Genomic DNA, 19,587 nt, shown 5'->3' with positions numbered 1-19,587 from the left:
CTTGGGAGAGGCCCTGCCCTAACTAAGGGATTTGCTAACCCGCTGCCTCTATGTTCTGGAAGAGAAAGCAGCGTTGGCCTTGCAGTTCCAGCGCTGCTTTGGCCAGGGCACCTCATGCCACGGTGGAAACAGCCAGGGCAGAGGGCTCTGCAGCCCAGCTGCAGGAAAACTGTAGAATACTGTGCACTGCCCAGTGAACGGCAGCTTCCCCTCTGCGAGGAGGAAAAGGGCACAGCGCACTTCTGTGGTTTGGGATGGCCGGGCGTGGACCCCTGCGGCCTCTGATAAGGCCACCCTGATTTTCCACGGAGAACAACCTACCTGCCATTTTTGATTGATCTAGTGTGGGCGGGCCGACCCACCCCCATCTCCGGGGGCGGATGATTGACACCATTCTAAGCCAATCAGCTAATGCCACCTCCCTGGTCATGTGACGGATTGGCCCAGGGATAGGCCCGCGGCTCAGTCCCGACCAATGAGCGAAGGACCACGTTGCTCTGGGGAGCGCCCGCTTCCCTCTCTACCTGGAGCGCCAAGTGGCCTGGCCTTCGGCGTGCCCGGGAAGGGGGCCAGCCCGGTGGAAAGAGGATCTGAGAGCGGGACTGAACTGGTGACAATGTTTCAGCCAAGCCTAGCCTTTTCAGGAGACAAGACACACCCTTTTGTCTTCAGACTGGTCGAGCTGCGTTTCTATAATTTACAGCTCAAAGAACACTATTGGAGTAAAAAAATGTTTCTTTTAACCCTGTTGTTTGCTTATAGGCTGGCCCTGCCAGGGAGCCTGTAGGGACACGGGGACAGATGGCCAAAGGGGAGCTGCCCTGGGTTCGGGTTTCCCAGCCTTCCTTTCTCGACAGCTGTCCCCGCACTTCCTCTCTTTATTCCCCGGCTCTCCTCTCTCGGCTCTGGCCCCCGATAATGGACCATCGTTCGTGACAGGAAGGGACCGGGTTAAACCTCCCATCCCCAGCTTTTATTCTTCCGAGCCGCGATCGGATTGCTGATGAGAGCAGCGCCTAGCCCTGCTGGGGAGCCACACTCAGGTTGCGGCGGGTGGGTGGCGGCGTGTCTGCCGGCTCAGGCTGCCTGGGAGGAGGTGGCCGGTCTGTCCGCCCCAGCCCCAAGGCTGAGGACATCCTCCAGAGACCCTAGAGTCCAGGATTTGGAGTAGCAACTGCCTCCCACGCCCGCCGTGCCACCCCCTGCAGCCTCCTGTATCATCTGTCTGGTGCTGCTCTGCTGAGAAGAGTCGAGCTGCAGGCCCCTTCTTGCCATGTTTGAGCTGTGCTGAGCCTACGAGTAACAGAACAGAAGCTGCTCAGATCCAGTCTTGTTACCACGTCACTTGCAGGCCCAGGAGCCTTCTGCCCTAAGGGCTCAGAGCATCCTCGGTGGTCCTGATGCTTCTCTGCCAGAAGCCCCACCTTAGATGCCCTGACCTGGCCCCTCCAATACTCTGTCACTCTTCAGAGCAATGAACCAGAGACTGACCCGACCTTTGACGACAGCTTTGGGGGCAGGTGGGGCGAGGACCCGGTTTGCACAGGTGGGAAGAGAGCTTCAGAGGACAGGCGGGGGTGCTGGGTGGGCTGACCTCCATCAGAACCCCCTGGGACAGGACACATTCTTTGTGGGGTTTTTTTAGTGTTTTGATATGTGGAAAATTTTTGTTTTTTACTTTTTTTTATTTTTTGGCTGCGTTGGGTCTTCGTTGCTGCGCACGGGCTTTCTCTAGTTGCGGCGAGCGGGGGCTACTCTTCGTTGCGGTGCATGGGCTTCTCATTGCGGTGGCTTTTCTTGTTGCAAAGCACGGGCTCTAGGCATGTGGGTTTCAGTAGTTGCGGCATGTGGGCTCAGTAGTTGCGGTACACGGGCTCTAGAGCACAGGCTCAGTAGTTGTGGCGTGCGGTCTTAGTTGCTCCATGGCATGTGGGATCTTCCCGGACCAGGGATCAAACCCGTGTCCCCTGCGTTGGCAGGTGGATTCTTAAGCACTGCGCCACCAGGGAAGTCCCCAGGACACATTCTTAAACCAACAGTTGTCTCGTCCTGCTCCTTCCAGGGGGAAGGCGGTGATGTTGGCAGTGGTGGAGAGGCTGGTTGCCCCCCACGTAGAGCAGCTTGCCGGCCTCTTTCCCACAGCCAACCCAGAAGGCTCGCATTCAGGGCCCTTCATTAGGCCTCTCTTAGTGGGCAAACACACATCATTAATCTTGGTAAAGTGAGTGAAAGCACATTCACCTGTCCAAGCAGGAGAATTAATGTTGTGTCAATAGGAAATTCGTGTTTACCTCTGGCCTTTATGTCTTCCCTTTGCTATGAACACCCCAGGGTGGACCAGCCCAGATGCGGGACTGTAGTTAGAAGAGAAAAACAAAACCTCGCAGCCCAGGTGCTGGCCTCAGACAAGGGGGTGGTAACAGCAGTGCATCGGGGCAGAGACTCTCTCCCTGCACCATGGGCCTAGGGACACATGCTCCCCACCCCGCGGGGACACAGTGGCTGCCAGAGACACCTTTTTCTTTTTCTTCCCAGCACACAAGGCTATGATCTCTCACACCAGCACGGGCTGACTGGGGCCACTGTTTACTGAGCACCTACTAAGTGCCCGGCACTGTGTGTGGTGACTGACCCATATTTCCCAAGAATCCTCCAAAGCAGGTATGCTGCCTTTTTCTCAGATAAAGAAGATACTGCAAGCTGTGCAGCAGAAATTAGCACAACATTGTAAATCAACTATACTTCAATTAAATAAATAAATAAATATTTAAAAAGGAAGGTACTGCAGTGCAGAAAAATGCAATAGGTTAGCCTCAAGGCCACACACGGAGAGCAGGTGGGTTTGAACCCAGGTCCGACTCCAAAGCCAGCATTTCCCCAGTAAGCCTCACACAGGCACTTTCACCGCAGGCGGGATCAGGCACAACGCGTGAGGTAAAGTGTAAAGACGGGAAGTCTCCAGAAGGCCCTTCTGGGTCATTCTCCACCGCCCCGCCCTCCCCCCCCCAGGAATGGCTCACTGAGGGAGGGGCGGGGAGGGGCCGGGCTGGGCCACTGACTTGAGTGTGAGGGTGTGTGCATGCCTGTGTGCCCCAGGAAAAGAAACCAAACCGGCCGATAAGATCCCTCCTTTCCAGAGCAAAGCACCAATTAAACACAGGGCAGATGTGAGCAAATAAAGCTGTGGCGTCCAGAGGGAAAATCAATATGAGATTATATGTCCCAGCCCAATCATATACCAATTAATAAGCACGGGTGCGGCCGGGTGCTGGGGGAGATAAGTCCCCCAGCCACAGGCGGGCGCTGCCTGTACCTGCCCCCCAGCTCAGATGGGGCTGCAGGCCCTGGTTCCAGAGGGGGCGCCAGACTGAACGGTGAAGGGTCGGGGAAGGAAGCGGGGAGGAAGAGAAAGAGAGCTTCCCGCAATCAGCTGGGGGCAGAAGGAAGAGGGCGCAGTGGGTGAGAGATGCTTGCGAGGGTGGTACCCACCGGAAGGGAGCAAACAACTCAGACCACGCAGACAGGCTGCTTGATACTTCGTTTGCCACAGAAGACATACGGGGCTTGCTTCTGGGAAGTGAGCGGCAAAAAATGGCAAAAATAGGAAAACTGGAAAACAAATTTCTACCCCCAAGAAATGATTTTGGAAGCCCCTGGTTTATTCGGTCCACGTTTTATTTAATTTAGAAAGTACAAAAGAATCTAAAACAGAATGAATATACGTATATGTATAACCGAATGACTTTGCTGTACACCTGGAACTCACGCAACCTTGTAAATCAACTAGACTCCAATAGAATCTAAATTTAAAATAAATGAATTTTTTTAAAAAAAAGAAAGTACAGCCAAGCAGTTAATCAGGTGATAAAAGGCAAGTGGCAAAGTTTTGCCACACAGGACTGGGTGACCGACGGGGTGGGGCTGTGCAGAACATTCCATGGACGGACTTCAGGCTCACTGCCGGCTGCCAGGGACAAGGGGGCGTGACACGCAGCCACCTGCCAACAGAGTTTACCAAGTTTAGCAGCGCCGCTGCCCCAGAGAGGTGGCTTTGGCGTCATCGGGGCAAGTTAAAAGTGCCCACGTCCTGGGGAAAGGGACCCTGGCTGCGGGCCTGGTGCCCGGCCGGTCGCAAGGGCAGTTACAGATGGCGGAGTCCTGCCCATGGGGGTCCAGAGCGAGCACCGCGTCCCCGAAAATTCCCAACCCTCTTGGGGAAAGGAGAGCCAATGTTGTTTGGGAAGCAGAGAACAAAAGTGGAAGGAAAGATGCAAATCAGTGATGAAACGGGCACCTGCTTCCATCCTTCCTACCGGAAGCCCCCTGCACCCCGAATACTCCCGGACTCGAGCCCCAGAGGCAGAGGCCCCTCGAGAGTGGGAGTTCTGCGGCCCAAGGGCTGCTGCATGCCAAAGAAAAACGAAATTTGCTAGCCGAATATTTTTTAGACATTTTGCAAGATGCACGGCCTCCCTGACAATTTTTAATGTACTAACTGCCTGGTCCAGTGAGCTGATTAATTGGTGCTGGAGAGATCAATAAAAAACAGAAAATTAAAACAATTTTAAAGTGATTAAGTAGTTTAACACCTGTCTCCCATCACGTCAGCACAGGAAGAAAAATAAAGCAGGTGTCGAAGGGGCTCCTGAAGCAAGAGAAAACAGCGCCTGCCTCGGAGAAATGACAGATCACGGCTGGGGGATCAATCCGAGCGCTCACAGCCCTTCTCGAGCCCGGGTTGCAGCCGCCCAACCAGGCGCCCCAAGAGCTGGGCGCCCTCGGCCCCCCTGCAGAGCCGCTCCTCAGCTCGGGAGGGGCGGTGTCTGTCCAGACCCCCAAAACAGGGCGGGAGGGGGCGGGCGGGGGGGAGCAGAACATCTTGCCCCAGGGCTCCGGATGGCATCAGATGCGAAGGTACTAGCTCGCCTCCCGACCCCAGTCCCCACCCCTCAGTGCTGAGTCTGCAGTACACGGAGCATTACGTGCAGTGAAGTGCAGTTTGCGGACCCTGGGGTCACAGTTCTCTGGGATCACTGGGTCCTCCATTCTAGAATCTTCAGGCCTCCACTCTTACTCTCTAGGGAAACAGAGCTTCCTACGGTCCACCGTCCCCCGCCGCCTCCTGCCTGGCTATGCCTACAGGAGCGGCAGGTGCCTGCCTGGCGCTGGCCAGATGCCCCTCTAACTCCTGGTGCCGACCTCACTCGCCCCCGACCCCTGCCGTCAGCTGGAACAGAAGCCAGACAGCAGGAGTCACTTCTCTCCCAAGTTAATGTACTTGACTCAGAATCCCCGGAAGGCAACTCACAGAGTACAAGAAACCCTAAGATGAGTCTTCTCCAGCTTCCCCACTGAAGTCCTAACGCAGAGTTGAATGAACAAGGACAGGGGAGGGAAGTCGGGGAGAATTAACGAAGGCTAGAAGTGAACCCCAGGTGAAGCATGGGCCACATCTCCAGTTTCACCTTGAAAGTGGACTTGAATTGTGCACGTGTAAAGTGCAGAATATACTTACGTTCTAGAACGTTATTCACGTTCTAGACAGCTGTCCTGTGGCTTCCCGGCCTGGGCTCACCTCTACGCCCCGCTAGGGGTGGGTGGGACCAACCCCTAGGGACAGGACCCAAAGCTCCTCCGGGGAGAGGCTGGGCATCTCGGGCAACCCCCCAAAATGGGGCAGAACGGGCCATGCTCCAGGACAGCCGTGTCACGACTCACCTGCCCTGCGCACCTGAGTCCTGCCCACCTTCAGGGTCCCTGATGCTGCAGCTGTCGCCCCCAAGACCAGGACAGAAAAGGAACTCAAGCAACAAGAGAAACCTTGCAGCAGGTTTAAAATATTAAAATTTTAAAACATCTTAAAATGTGATTTAAACGTTTTATAATAGGTTTAAAAACATTAAAGCCCTCAGCTGAACTTCTTACTAGCCACCCTCGCTTCAGCAGCCCTTCCCGTTAACACCTGTCACGCTGGTTATGAATGGAAAAGAGGGTGCAACAGTGGCCTGGATCAGGGCAGCGTTGGGGACAGCCATCAGTTCTAATAAGAGCATTTCCCGGGTCTCATACTTCCCTCTGGGCTGGGAGTTCTGGTTCTGTACCCAGTGTTTGGGCCTCTCTGTACACAAGTCTGTTTGGGGCCATATCAGTCTCAGTGAAAACTTGCCAAACCCTTTACAGCAAATTAAACCCTTTACAGCGAATTTTATGCCAATGACAATCTCACCAAAAAAAGACTCCAACCTTCAGCTCTTTAGCCCACTTTCTAAGATAATCCATATAGCCAGATCTCCACCTAACGCATGAACCACCTCCTGGCATTTCCTGCCACAAGATGTGACTTTGGTGATTTGACCAGGGAGGAAGCTAAGAGGTCCCGCCATCCAACTTTTCTCATGGATCCCAAACGTCTGTCTGTCCAGGGTGACTACTCCAGGGTGCACGGCGGGCCGTCTGCAGCACGAGGGTCTGTGCTGCCCAGATGGCAATCGCGGGGACCCGGCCCCGGCACCTCGCCCCTCTCGGAAGCAAACAGCAAGTTCTTGACTCGGCGCCCCCGGCCTGCAGCTGCTCCCTGCAGAGTGAACCAACCTCGAGGCTGCTGGAGATAAAGTTTCCCCGGGCCCAAGTTCCAAACTCGGCTGTTTTGTTTCTGTTAAAACGCAATTGTTTTTCTCTGGACTGTGCCGTGACTGCTCGGCGTCAGGAAGATGTATGAAAACCTCCACTTCAATTCAGCATCCTTTTTCTCCCAGACAAACACGGTCGGATTTTAATAAATCAAAGAGCCACACTGTTTAATAAAAATTTATTGACTTACAAGTGATTATTTATCAAAAGACCATTAATAGCAGGTACCGGAATGATGTGGTACTGGGTGGTGCTGGGAGACTAATAGGAAATCAATGCTGCTGACCGGCTGGAATGCATATAAGAAGCCCACCCCCCCGACAGCCAGCGCAATTTCACCCGCAAAACACACCTGACGTTACCCCTGGTGTGATGAAAAGTTCCCCCTTTTTATTTATCGTTTACAAATGAAATGATCAATACTTTTAATCTAGAGCAAAATTTATTAACTTTCCCATCGGAGAGAGACATATTGACTGGGGGAGAGGAGGGTTAGCGCAGCGCAAGACGGATGGCGGGATGGTGGTCTCTGAGCCTGTCCAGAGGCAGTGTGTGTGCAGCTGCCCTCCCAGCCCGGGCGTCGGGCCACTCAGGGCGAGTGCGACCAGAGAAGTCAAGTCTGGCCGCCCGGGACGCAAAGCAGGTGATGGGACCTGCCACGCCGTGGACTCTGGTCATCAGGGACCGCTGCAAGCGCCATCCCCCAGACCACTGAGGTTTCGGTCAACTCCAGGAAGGAAACGGCAGGGTTTATAGACCCAGAGGACTTCCACAGGACAGCAGGGTTAGTGCCCACGGCTGGGAAGGTGCTGTCGTGAAGGGCTGAGCTGGGGTGGTGCCCGAGGGCACCTCTGCGGCCCGTCCCCCCAAAACACACACACACACACACACACACACACACACACTTCACATCGGGCTGCAGGGCGGCCACCGGCAGTGGGGTCTGACCCAGTAAAGAATCAAATTCTGAAGTTGGACGTCACCTCAGACTGCTCGGCCAAGCTGAGCTCCCTGAGCCCCGGCCTGGAGACAGCCTTCTACAGAGCTTCCCGTCAGGGGGATTTTACCACCCTTTTCACAAAGTTCCTTCTCCAACTAGCTGGGAAAAAAATAGCTCAGGTTTCAGTGAAAAAAGTCTTCCCAAGATGCACAATCAAATCCACCCAGCCCCACTACCACCTAAAACCCTGGGGACTCTCTGACACGTTGTGACACTCTCCAAAAGAGTTTCACTAGCCCAATGTTCTGCAGGAAGCAAAAGGATTCAAACTCATTTATGTCTGAACCCAGATGACTTTACAGCTCAAAGTTGTCTGAACTAGGGGTTTAAAAATTACAGACATTTCAGATGTGGAAAGGGCCTTAGGGGTCACCTAGCCCAAGTCCCAAGTTATGGATCAGGAAATAGAAATAAAGCCCAAACGGCAAATGAGTAGCAGGTCTGGAAGGTGATTTGATGCTGGCCAGTACTCATCCCACTACTTAATACCACTTGGTTTCATTCCAAGACGGTCCTCCTGGGTGCTGGGATCCCAGAAGTGAGCGTATTTTGTACATTACGTTGCTTTACGTGCTTCGTTGTTGTTATTCCTAAATGTCGGGAGGTTTAACCATACAGGACCAACTCAGTTATCCCAAACCAGTTATGAATAACTGCGGGCCTGCAGGGTCCCCAATTTAAAAGGATGGAGAGGTCTGATGAGTCTGTACGCTTGTAACAAGCACTAAATAAGAATTTTAGAGATTTCTATTTATAGGGGTGTAATTCACATCCCTTCTCAGCTGGTAACAGTAAAAAGAAACATTACTTAGTCTCCACAAGTATTTCTTTACATAGCAGCAATTCTAGACCAGGTTCTTGCAGTCCTCTGCTATGTCATCAGCAACAGACAGATGTGCTGAAAAGAATGAGAAAACTAAAGCCAAAATGTTTAAAAGTACCTATGAAAATTATGAAATAAACATACTAAATGGCATAAAGAAAAGGGAACTTTTAAAAATGGAACTTGATCTTTAAGACCAGTTTGTAAAGATTATTCCAGATAGCTTTTTTTTTTTAATGGTGAGTTTTTTTTGTTTGTTTTTAAAAATTTATTTATTTTTGGCCGCCTTGGGTCTTCGTTGCTGTGCGCGGGTTTTCTCTAGTTGCGGCGAGCGGGGACTACTCTTCGTTGCGGTGCGCGGGCTTCTCATTGCGGTGGCTTCTCTTGTTGCGGAGCACGGGCTCTAGGCACGTGGGCTTCAGTAGTTGTGGCGCATGGGCTCAGTAGTTGTGGCTCACGGGCTCCAGAGCGCAGGCTCAGTAGTTGTGGCGCACGGGCTTAGTTGCTCCGCGGCATGTGGGATCTTCCCGGAGCAGGGCTTGAACCCGTGTTCCCTGCATTGGCAGGCAGATTCTTAACCACCGTGTCACCAGGGAAGTCCCCAGATAGCTTTTAAACACTGAACAGTACTGCCTATAAAAGACTAAGAATCACTGTTTATTCTTGCACATTTTGTGAAACAGCTCATAAGAGGCTGTTCTTACTGTCCTAACAGTGGTTTTTTTTTGAGAGAAATGGACTAGAAAGAGAAACAGAGTTTCCCGCCCGTTGGCGGGGGCGGGTAGGAGGAAATGAGAGGCTACCCAGGGGGCAGGAGCAGCCGGCAGCTGCGTGGAGACTCAGCCTGAGGTCAGAAGCCCCTGGAGCCAGGCTCACTGCCGCCACCTCCCCACGTGGAGGCCGGAGGGCGGCTTGGACAGCTGACCCGCCCCGCGGCCGCTGCAAAACCCTGAAGGGTGTGGTGGCTGCTCTGCCAGAGCAGGGAGCGGGGAGGGACGGACAGACAGGCGGACGGAGAAGTGGGGGGAGAGGCAGCTCTCCCCTGAGGGATGTGAATTCAGCCGAGCCTTGAAGCCGTAAGGGGGAGGGGGCCTGGCTTCGGACCTGCCTCCAGGTGACCGCAGGCTGGCGCAGGCGGCCGGCGGCTTCCCTCCGGCTGCGTGAAGCCCATGGGGCACCCAACCCCCAAAGCCCCCGCTGCTGCCCTGTCCGCGGATTTTCTCGTCGCTTTCCCCGCCCTCACCTCCAGACCGCCTTGCACGCCCTCCACCCGCCGTCACACACCTCCAGTCCCACGGCACCCATGTGGGGAATCCCAAATCACCCAGAGCTGCGCAAACACCTAACAGGAGGGCTCTACCTTCTTCCCACCCGCGCTAGTCCCTGTTCCAGAAGCCAAGTCCCTGCGACGGCTCAAGTCAGAGAAGCAGACTGCTGCTGGGAAGTGTGCTGCTCGGGCCCCCAGCCAGGGGAGGGCGCGTGAAGGAAAGGACCCCGCAATTCAGTCACCATCGAAGACAATTTTATTTACTCACAGAAACAAACCCGGAGCCCCGTGGGCGGCTCCAGCTCCCCTCGTCCCACCCCTCCCCCGCCCTGGACCCGCAACGCCGAGCTGACCGTCCTCCCCCCGTGGTAGCGCGTGAGCTGCCACAGCAACCCGGTGAGGTAGGTGTCGCCACCCCCCCGCCAGCCCAGGGGACAGCGGGGCAGCCGAGGCCGAGCTGGCAGAGTGCGGCCGGAGTGGGAGGTCCAGCGGCCCAGGCCGGGGACCGTCAGTCTGCCGAGGGCCCCTGCAGACCACACGTTCTCTTCTCGAGTCTGCGGGGCCCCGAAGCTGCGCCTTCCTCGGGGCGGGCCTGGCCCGGTGAGGTCTCCGCCTGCACGCGGGCCTCGGGGACGGACCACACACCGGGTCCCGAGTGAGGATGGCAGGCTCTGGCCCAGCACTCAGGCCGCACGGGCACGGTGGGGAGGGGACTTTAATGGCACTCCTCCCGCGGACTCGGCGGAGAAGGAACAAGAAGGCAGCTCGTCCTGGGAGCGGCCCAGGCGGCTCAAAGAAGCCCGAAGAGTCCTGTGCGTGCGGCGGCCCACGGCGCCTGTGTCCCGGGCGGAGGTGGCTCGGCGGCAGCGCGGGCTCAGGACCGGCTCCGGTCCTCGTGGTTGCCAACGATCATCTTGCTATACAGCTTCTGCTGCTCCTCCTTGAACGTGTCCTTCACCTTCTCCCGCTTCAGACCACCGTCCCTGATGAGAGAAGGAGAAGGGCTGGATGCAAGAGCAGAGAAGCCCCACTGCCACCCCGCGCCCCGGGCAGCCGTGCCCCCCACTGGCTGCCCGTGCTGCTCCCGCCTGGAGAAGCCCGCCAGAGACGCAGCAGCTCCCTCACCACGGTGGCCTCGGAAACCGGCCCTGGGCCTGTGGGACCCACCCTCTCCACCTTACAACTCTCACCCCTGCCCTGGGGTCAGAGCTCACTCCTCTTATCCAGGGTACTTTCTAATTGCTGACACCTGCCAAGGAGTTAAAAGTTCTTTCTGCTCAAACATTCATCCTCACCTTACAGAAAGCAAAGGAGGCCCTGGCTTTATGGAAGGTGAGCCAAGCTTTAAGAAATAGTAGGACTTATAATGAATCTGTAAAACTGATCTGCAAAATAAAATCTGTACAATTCAGGTCCCGGGATTCTCCAAATTCATGCAAATGAACACAACGGAAAATACAAGTTCTTACTGCTTCGTGCTCAAGGGATGGTCCCGTAAGGGAATGGAAGTAACGCAGAGTTTGGGGCTAACCACCCATCTCCTCCAATAGCCCCAAAGAAATCCTCTAAACGTGGATTCGCTTCTTCAAAGTCTCCCCCCACCTGACGCCCCAACGCCTTGCCTGCACCCTAGAATCATCATCATCTTCAGTGACTGATGCAAAACCAAGCCCACCGCAGTCTTTCTCTTACACTTTGAGTGTGGAGGCGGCTGGTAGGAAAAGTCTCGGTGAAGCCCTCACCACCAGACCCGCCTTACCCTGGGAGCCCTGACACCTGCCACATCCTTCAAAATCCCCAGCAAAGGCCTCCTTTAGAAAGCAGCCACCCTTGTCTTCGTTGGGCTTCAGCGACAGGGAACGTGGGGCAGTGGCTAAACATTCAAGCCGGTCAGACCTGCGCTCAACATGCGACTCCAGGGCTTATTCTGTGGCTTTGAAAGACAGTTACTTAACCTCTCCGAGTTTCAGTTTCTCATCTGAAAAATGGCAGTAAGTTTTCCTACTCATGGAGTTACCCTGAGGGTGAGACGAGATCATCAGAGCAGCAGCAGCACTGTGTCTGGCACACTTGGCGCCCAATAAATGTTAGCGTTTTTAAAAAGGGCCAAGCAGACCTAGAGACTGCCATACCGAGTGAAGTCAGTCAGACAGAGAAAGACAAATATCACGGTATTGCTTATATGTGAAATCTAAAAAAAAAAATGATACAAATGAACGTATTTACAAAACAGAAGTTGAGTCAGGGATGTAGAAAACTTAACGGTTACCAAGGGGGAAAGGGGAGAGGAGGAATAAATTGGGAGACTGGGATTAACACATACACACTATGATATATAAAAGATAACTACTACGAAGAACCCACTGTATAGCACAGGGAACTCTATTCTGTGCTCTGTGGTGACCTACGTGGGAGTGGCGTCTGGAAGAGGGTGGATATACGCATATGTATGGCTGATTCACTTCGCTGTACAGCAGAAACTAACACAAGTGTAAATCAACCATACTCCAATAAAAAAATTAATTAAAAAAAAAAAGGGTTACAGGGCAGTTTAAACGCCCACTCAGTCAAATGCGCTCCAGAGCTGACCCCTGCACTTAAACCTAAGGGTCCCAGGAGGGGGGATTAGCCCCCCTGACCCAGTGTTCAAGCGCATCAACCTCCTGTTAGCTGGAGTATAACCACCTCACACCCTAGTGTAAGGGTCTGCAAACTACGGCCCATGGGCCGGATCCACCCAACGCCTGCGTCTGTAAGTGGAGTTTCACTGGCACACGGACCCGCTCCTGGACTGTCTCTGGCTGCTTTCCCGCTACAATGGCAGAGTCAAGCAGTCGCACCAGAGACCACATGGCCCAGAGTCTAAAATACGTACTGACTCTTTTCAGAAAAAGTTTGCCAACTCCGGCTCTAGTAGGTAACAAGCTACAAAAAACCAAAACTGGTCTAAGGAAGGTCCAATTTGCCAAATACACGAGATGAGACAGCCCAATGCCCGTCCGAGGTTTCCGGGTTGGCACGGAGTCCCTGCCCGCAGAGACAGGGCTGTCCCGGTGCGCAGGCGGACTGTGTCCCCAGGAAGGGACGCCAAATCCACTGCTTCGTCCAAACATCCTGGGCTTCTGAGAGTGAGTCAAACTGCTGACTCTCCAGGACTGGTGGGCTCGCTCTCCACACCAGGGAGAGGAGGATCCTTCATAAATGGAGTCCACCACCCAGCACCTGCTTCACACATTCACGTCCTCCTGGACTCGGCTGGTAAGATCCGGCTCGGACTCACCACAGCAGGTCCACAAGGCCTCCCTGCCTGGCAATGGCGGACTTCACCCTGTTGGCGAACTGGACGGCATCCTCCTCGGCCTCTCTGGTCATGGGAGGCAGGTACCACACGCTGCAGACGATGGCCCAGCTGGTCATCATCCTCAGCAGGTACGTCACCATCCCGTACTTGCTGCTGTTCCAGAAAGCATCACCGAACTGGGGGTCGTACTGCAAGACAAGGGAACGCCGGACGGTGAGAAGTCAGGAGTTCTAACGTGTGTGCCCATCAACAGCAGCTTTGCTGAACGTCCCTGCCACGTGTGGGGGAGGGTCGGTACTAGGACGCTGCTCCCAGCCCCCTACGCGGACACTGCCGCAGGGACCCCACACCTGGGCACGTGTGACACCTAGCAACATCCACCCCCGAGCGCAGATCACTAAGGAGGACCAGCAGCTTCCTCCAAGGTCCTCCCTCTCTGAGCCAGGGGCCTGTCTCACTCACAGGTGTCTATCGTCTGTTCTTCAAGTCCTCAAGCACATCCGCAAACAGAACAGGAGCACATCCTCCAGAGATCCATGCCCCGAGTCAACAATCCCCAGCGTTTCACCCCACCTGCTCCATCAACCCCTCCCGCCACGTCACACACTCACAAAGACTTCGACACGTACCTCCCCAGAGAGAGACTTTCTTACACAACCGCCAGCTTTCAAAGATCGCTTCTGGTGCCCAGACCAACGAGAAAACAACCAGAAAGCTCTGCTTGTGTCACAACACTTCTAACGGAGCTGCCTGTCTGTGTGAGGAGGCGGCGCTGCCCCGAGGAAGTGGCAGTGGCCACGGCGGGCGGGCGGGCATCGGATACTGTCACCTGCCAGCCGCTCCGAGGCAGGCGAGGGCTGTGCCTCAGGGGCATTTTGTGGGCCATGTGGCCACAGCTGCGACCCTCGTTCTCCCCTAACAGAAGAGCAAGTGCAGGTGAGCCGGGAGGGAGAGCTGCCGCAGGAAGTTACACAAGGGGCAACAAGAGGAACCGGTCCCTGAGGAGAAAGCCTGAAAAGGGTCAGGGCTGAACTGCCACTGCATGTCTGAAGGGCTCTCAGAGACAAGCCATCAGATGGAGTACGTGACTGCGAAGCAAAGACCCGGGACCCGAGTGAAAAAACCAAAGGAGACGCAGTTCCACGAGCGGTCTCACAGGACCCAGCTGCCACCAGTGTGGAGGACGCCCCTCCCCGGAGACCCTGGGAAGGGACACCGGCCAAGGTGCCCGAGTGCAGGTTCTTACACTTGGGGGTGAGGGGGCTCGGTTAGAACTATATGATTTTTTTCAGGCCTTTCAAGCCTGAATTTTATGATTCTCAGAATAAAAAGTAGAGAATTTTGCCTAATTGCACACCTGACTATAGAAACGAAGACATTTAGACTTAATTACAGAAACTAAAAAATCGGAATGTAACTACAGAAGGCTTAACGGGTTGGTGTTATAACACCACGAAGAAATGTGGGAGAAGAACGAGTCTTAAACAGGAGCTAGTGTGTGTGGCTGGAAGAAAGTGCTGTTACAGTTTACACAGCATGACTGGAGAGAAACCTTTGCTGAGGGCTGATTCTCTATTCCATGCTGGGCAGACACCGTGGAGAGAAAAACAAGGCAAAAGTTCAAAACAGCAGTACATTCCCCAAAGGCAGACAATGGCTTAATTTTGGTGGAAATGTAACAAGAGCTTTAAAACCGCTAAGGTCATACAAGTTTGGTTACCGATGACGTCTTCACAAAAACTAGAGAAGTATCTGGGAAGCAGAAGTTCTTAATCACACGTGAGCTTTAATAAACCTGCGGGTGGAAGGAAAATTTACACGCCCGTGTTCTGGAGCGGGCATAACTGTCCAAGGGTCCATGTTCCAAAACTGGCGAAGGGCAGGCTCTCAGTGTGGTTCCCGACCAGCAGTGTCAGCAGCGCCCAGGGACGGGTCAGAAACGCAAGTTCAGAAACTCCGGGCGTGGGGCCCAACGATCTGCCTTTTCACAGCCCCACCAGGGGATGCTGATGCAGCCGCACAGAGGCGATGCTCTGGAGTGAGCAGGACGGGCTTCTGTGCAGCAGCCGGTTTTTAACAAACACGCAGGGTGAGGCACTGGGCTCCCAGGACATAAACTGCGGGACGGCACGCACGCAACGCAAACATCTCTCCCCGTTCCCACACCCGTGGCACACACTACGAGCAGAATGTTTTCTGCTGCTCCAGACCCAGCATCCTCAACGAATCCCGTGGGCGGCCCTGGTCCAGGGACCTGTAACTGTGCAGCCACTCCTCGTTCGCCATCCCTGCCCTGGTGCTCGGCCTACCTGGGAAAGCGGCGTTCGCTTAACCAAGAAGAACCTCCTCCCCCAAATGCACCAGCTGTGCTGCCAGGTGACAATGAGGAATATTTCTTCAGAAGCCTTTGCAGACAAAAGACGCTCGCAAAAGTATGCAGACTAAATTCTAACAACAACTCTGACTCACCCTTACCCCGATCTGAGACGTCAACCTAAATACTCTAAACATAGTGACAAAGGCTGTGTTTTTTTTGGAGGAAGTAGCGTAACAGCATTCTTTTAGAAATAATTATGTGGATCTATTTATAAAATCAGATGGATACGAGGGGGGAGAGAGAGGAGGAGGAAAAAGGGAAACTGGCTGAGCGCGATCCAACTTCCTACGCGAGTTTGGACTCTCAGAGGTTCAAGTTCCTAAAAGGCGGGGCAGACTAACAGGTTCGTTTAAGTCCCCTTTACTTTCAAGAGTAGCCTTCGGTCTGTCAGATGCCACGTTGAGCCACGGGAGCCACAGCAGCGGGGCTGTCTCTTCCTCCAGCAGCAAGGACACATCTGCACCTACCCACCCTCACCTCTGACCGACCAAAGGCACAGGCCCAGCTGGGCAGCCCCGTGCCCGCAGGAAGCCCCTCAGGTGGACTGCCTTCCATACCCGCGGGGCTTAGGAAGAAAGAGGAACCCGTGGGGGAGATGCACCAAGCTCAGAGCTCCGCAGTGTGGCCTGCTCCACGGAGAGGGGGCCCAGCTCCCCCCTGCGCGTCACGGCGGCCGCGGCGATCACGTGGCCTCAGAGGGCTCGTACCTTGATCGCGACGGGGTAAACTGTGGCTCCAATTTCAAAACTTCCCTTTTTGAACATCATCACAGATGTATTGTTGATGCAGGTTCCTGAAATGCAGGAGAGAGTAAAATGCTATTTCCTTCGGTCCTTTACCCCAGAGATTGGGAGTTCAAGGATTAAACATAATAATAAAAATCACTCTAATGGCTCTTCAAAGAGGATAAACCCGTCATCTCCCCAGCTCCTGAACGCACACTGAAAACAGATGAACAGACTACTGCACTGCTTCCTCTTCTCTTCTTATAGGACCGTCTTCCCTGGTTCCCACGGCAGCCCAGATGAGAGGCCAGAGGCCCCGGCCGACTCGGGAGGGCCCAGGGAGGACTCCGCAAGAAGCTCGAGGAGCCCATCAGCAACACTACAGAAGGGGCTCCCGCGGCGGGGAAGGCCACACGACGGCACTCTGAGTCCATATTCTGAATCCTCTGAGTCTTCAGTCCCACGACCAATCTAAAGGGCCCCCATGTTACTCAGTGAAGACAGGTACCCCCAACACGGGTGAGGGCCTGGGCTCCAACACGACACTGGACTCACCCTCCTGCACGGCCTCCCCACACAGACGCTTACCCTCCGGGAAGATGAGGATGGGCAGCTTGCTTTTATCCTGCACGTGCTCGGTCAGCCTTTACAAGAGGAAAATAAAACGAAGGGTCAGACAGCCTCACGTCCGTCATCATCCAAATGCATCTATCTATACCCTGTCTAGACGTGACGCTGGATGTGGTATAAAAGCGGGTTAGCAAATACGACCCTCTCTTTTATAAACCCACGGGCTAATAGACAAAACTCCCAAGGACAGGGAACACCGGATGATTACTACTTAATGTGCACAGCTGTTCAATGAGGTACGTGAGTCTGCGCACAGGGGCCGTGGCTCAGACCTAGGACTGTCTAAAGGGCTCACCCTCCACAGAGGCCGGCAAAGAGCAGCCTCGAGAAACGCTCACCCCCGACTTCCTACAGCCATGCTGGGTGGGACCTGCAGCCCCCGAGACGCAGCACAGGGAATTCAGGGACGACCCACCAGTCCCGGGGAGCAGGTCTCGGCTGAGGCTTGCTTCCTCTCAATTTACGGCAAAGCTCTCGCCATCACTTGCACGTTTACTTTTTTTTTTTTTAGCTGCACTCTGTTCTGTTGCTTTAAGTGTGTTTTCATTTGTGACAATGAATTCATTTTGAGATTTTCCTAGATCCCACATGCATGCCGCAACGAAGTTTGCATGCCACAACTAAGCAGCCAGCGAGCCGCAACTAAGGAGCCCGCCTGCCGCAACGAAGGAGCCCACGTGCCGCAACTAAGGAGCCGGGAAGCCGCAACTAAGACCCGGCACTACCAAATAAATATTAAAAAAGAAAAATCAAATCGCATTAAAAGTTCATATAGTGTTCATTACAATGGGTACAAGGAATAAAAAAGGTTACAAACATTACTACCTTGGGTTAGTAATAACACTAGGGTTTTGATACTTTTTATACTCCATGTTTCAAAAAAAAAACTACTACGAAAGCAGCTGGGGCTCAGTGGAGAAGGCTGTAGAGGCACAGCTTCCCCTAAGCGCAGACTGCGTGTCACTTGTTTACCTTTTAGCCACCAGGTGGCGATCCTTCACTTCCGAGCGCTCGAACCAGACATGGGGGCAGGCCTTCACCATGGCTCTCTGGATGACGCCCATGAGGCCGCCGTGCACCTGCCCCACCTGCTCTCAGACAAAGGAGCAAGGGCAGCGAAGCCGTCCTCACGCAAGCCCCCAGGTCCCCCGAGACACGGACCCCAACCTCTCACCCCGTAACGCTTTATCAGTAACCACAGGCTCTCACTGTTCAGAAACCACCATTAGACTCTCTGAATTTAAATTCTCCTTCTAATCAGTGATACCAGAGATGTGTAACTATTAATAAAAACACAGCTGAAAACCCTAAAACGAACCGTGAAGCGGAGCACACCTGTGTCCAAACGCCCTCCCTGGGCGGATTATCCAAAGCCCCCGAGCCCAGTGCCTTCAAATCCTCCCTCCCCACCTTCACCCCTCCCCACCTTCACCCCCCCCACCTTCACCCCTCCCCACCTTCACCCCCCCACCTTCACCCCTCCCCACCTTCACCCCCCCACCTTCACCCCTCCCCACCTTCACCCCTCCCCACCTTCACCCCTCCCCACCTTCACCCCTCCCCACGCCGCTCACTCTGCTCACAACATCCAGGTCCCAAGGAGTCCCCAAGGCCACAGTAACAAAGGCAACAACCTAGGTCAGGCCCGTGTATAAAAACGTGCTTACCTGTTCACACCCTTAAGAAAGAGCTCCCAGCCCTGACCAGCCTAAAGGAGCAACAGAGAGAGGCCTTACCATGGCGTAATAGCCATCACTGGCCAAAATGATGACGTCAATGGGAGATGTATGATTGGCCACGCAGATGCCGCCGTTTCTAGGCCGGTTCTTCCTGCGTTTAAATTGTAGGCAAAGCAACAAAAATCAGTGTGAAACAATTCATCTGGAACTCACGCCTGGCCTCGGCAGCTTCCTAATGGCTCTAACGACGCTCTGAGGGCCCGCGGGCCGGCTGCCAGCCCCTCGTGTTCCGCCAGCGCCACCCCTCTGTCCCATCCCGAGCCCCCTCACCTGTCGTGGTAGGTAATGATGGCCGTCAGGGCTCGTACGCAGATGCGATAGCACATTAGGTGAACGTGCTTACTCAGGAACTCCTTAAACCTGCGACAACAGGACAGAGATTTCTGTTTTTATTTTTCATACATATAGGAAGACAGGAAAAGGTGCTGAGTCCAACCATCTAACCATCACTGCCTATGGCCTTTATGACTGCCAAGTATTTTTATAAATATTAGTGTTTATGGTAAAGCTCTGTATTAGCATCTTTCTGTCTACAGATAAAGAAAGAAAGAAATGATGAGGGCTACTCAAATTCACCTAAGGTAATGGGCTTACAATGCACAGCCCTAGAATTTCCAGCACACTGAGTCTCCTAGATTCCTTTCCTTCTTGCTGGTCAACACCCAGAGGCAGGGCAAAGGCCAGAGAGTCAAACCTCCTCACCGGCTGGGCAAAAGAGAGGTTTGCCAGCCCCATAACTTCCCAGAAGGAGCCAATTTCTCTTACTAAAAAAAAAAAAAAAAAGCAAATAAACAAAAAGGCCCTACCTACACGTCTTATCCTCTTACCAATTCATCAACACAGTAGAATGCTCAAAACTCAACAACATGCTATAAAACCTGCTAGCCCTGGACACTACGGGCTTGTGGTTTCTCCCTTTTGCCTTTAAAATGGGAAGAGTGTGAGGGCTGGAGGGCAAAAAGAACACAGTCACAGATCAAGATCAGTTGGAAAAAAACTTTCCTGCCTATGTCATTGCTGTCGTTGGGTTACTTTCTCCCTCTAAGAGTCTGTGGTTTGGGTTACGCCCAAAGAAGTGGCCTGGCCTTCAAGATG

The 19,587-nt window shown here is 53.9% G+C and overlaps 1 protein-coding gene across 4 annotated transcripts in view; it reads right to left on the bottom strand.

Moving 5' to 3' along the window:
* Window positions 1-9,953: 9,953 nt before the first annotated feature.
* The window catches only part of GPAT4 (glycerol-3-phosphate acyltransferase 4), a 36,824-nt gene continuing 27,190 nt past the window's right edge, over window positions 9,954-19,587 (bottom strand). For all 4 annotated transcript variants that reach the window (XM_068532018.1, XM_068532017.1, XM_068532020.1 and 1 more), the window contains 7 exons: window positions 18,763-18,852; window positions 18,490-18,583; window positions 17,726-17,841; window positions 16,712-16,767; window positions 16,106-16,191; window positions 13,001-13,209; window positions 9,954-10,703 (listed from right to left, as the gene is read on the bottom strand). In XM_068532018.1, the coding sequence (XP_068388119.1) occupies window positions 10,595-10,703; window positions 13,001-13,209; window positions 16,106-16,191; window positions 16,712-16,767; window positions 17,726-17,841; window positions 18,490-18,583; window positions 18,763-18,852 (760 nt within the window). In that variant the 3' untranslated portion in view covers window positions 9,954-10,594. The remainder of the gene's footprint in view (window positions 10,704-13,000; window positions 13,210-16,105; window positions 16,192-16,711; window positions 16,768-17,725; window positions 17,842-18,489; window positions 18,584-18,762; window positions 18,853-19,587) is intronic.

This window comes from Eschrichtius robustus, chromosome 21 (genome assembly GCF_028021215.1).
Source record: "Eschrichtius robustus isolate mEscRob2 chromosome 21, mEscRob2.pri, whole genome shotgun sequence".
In the NCBI taxonomy this organism is placed as follows: domain Eukaryota; kingdom Metazoa; phylum Chordata; class Mammalia; order Artiodactyla; family Eschrichtiidae; genus Eschrichtius; species Eschrichtius robustus.
The sequence above is the reverse complement of the archived record's forward strand: the minus strand, read 5'-3'. Positions and strand labels throughout refer to the sequence as shown.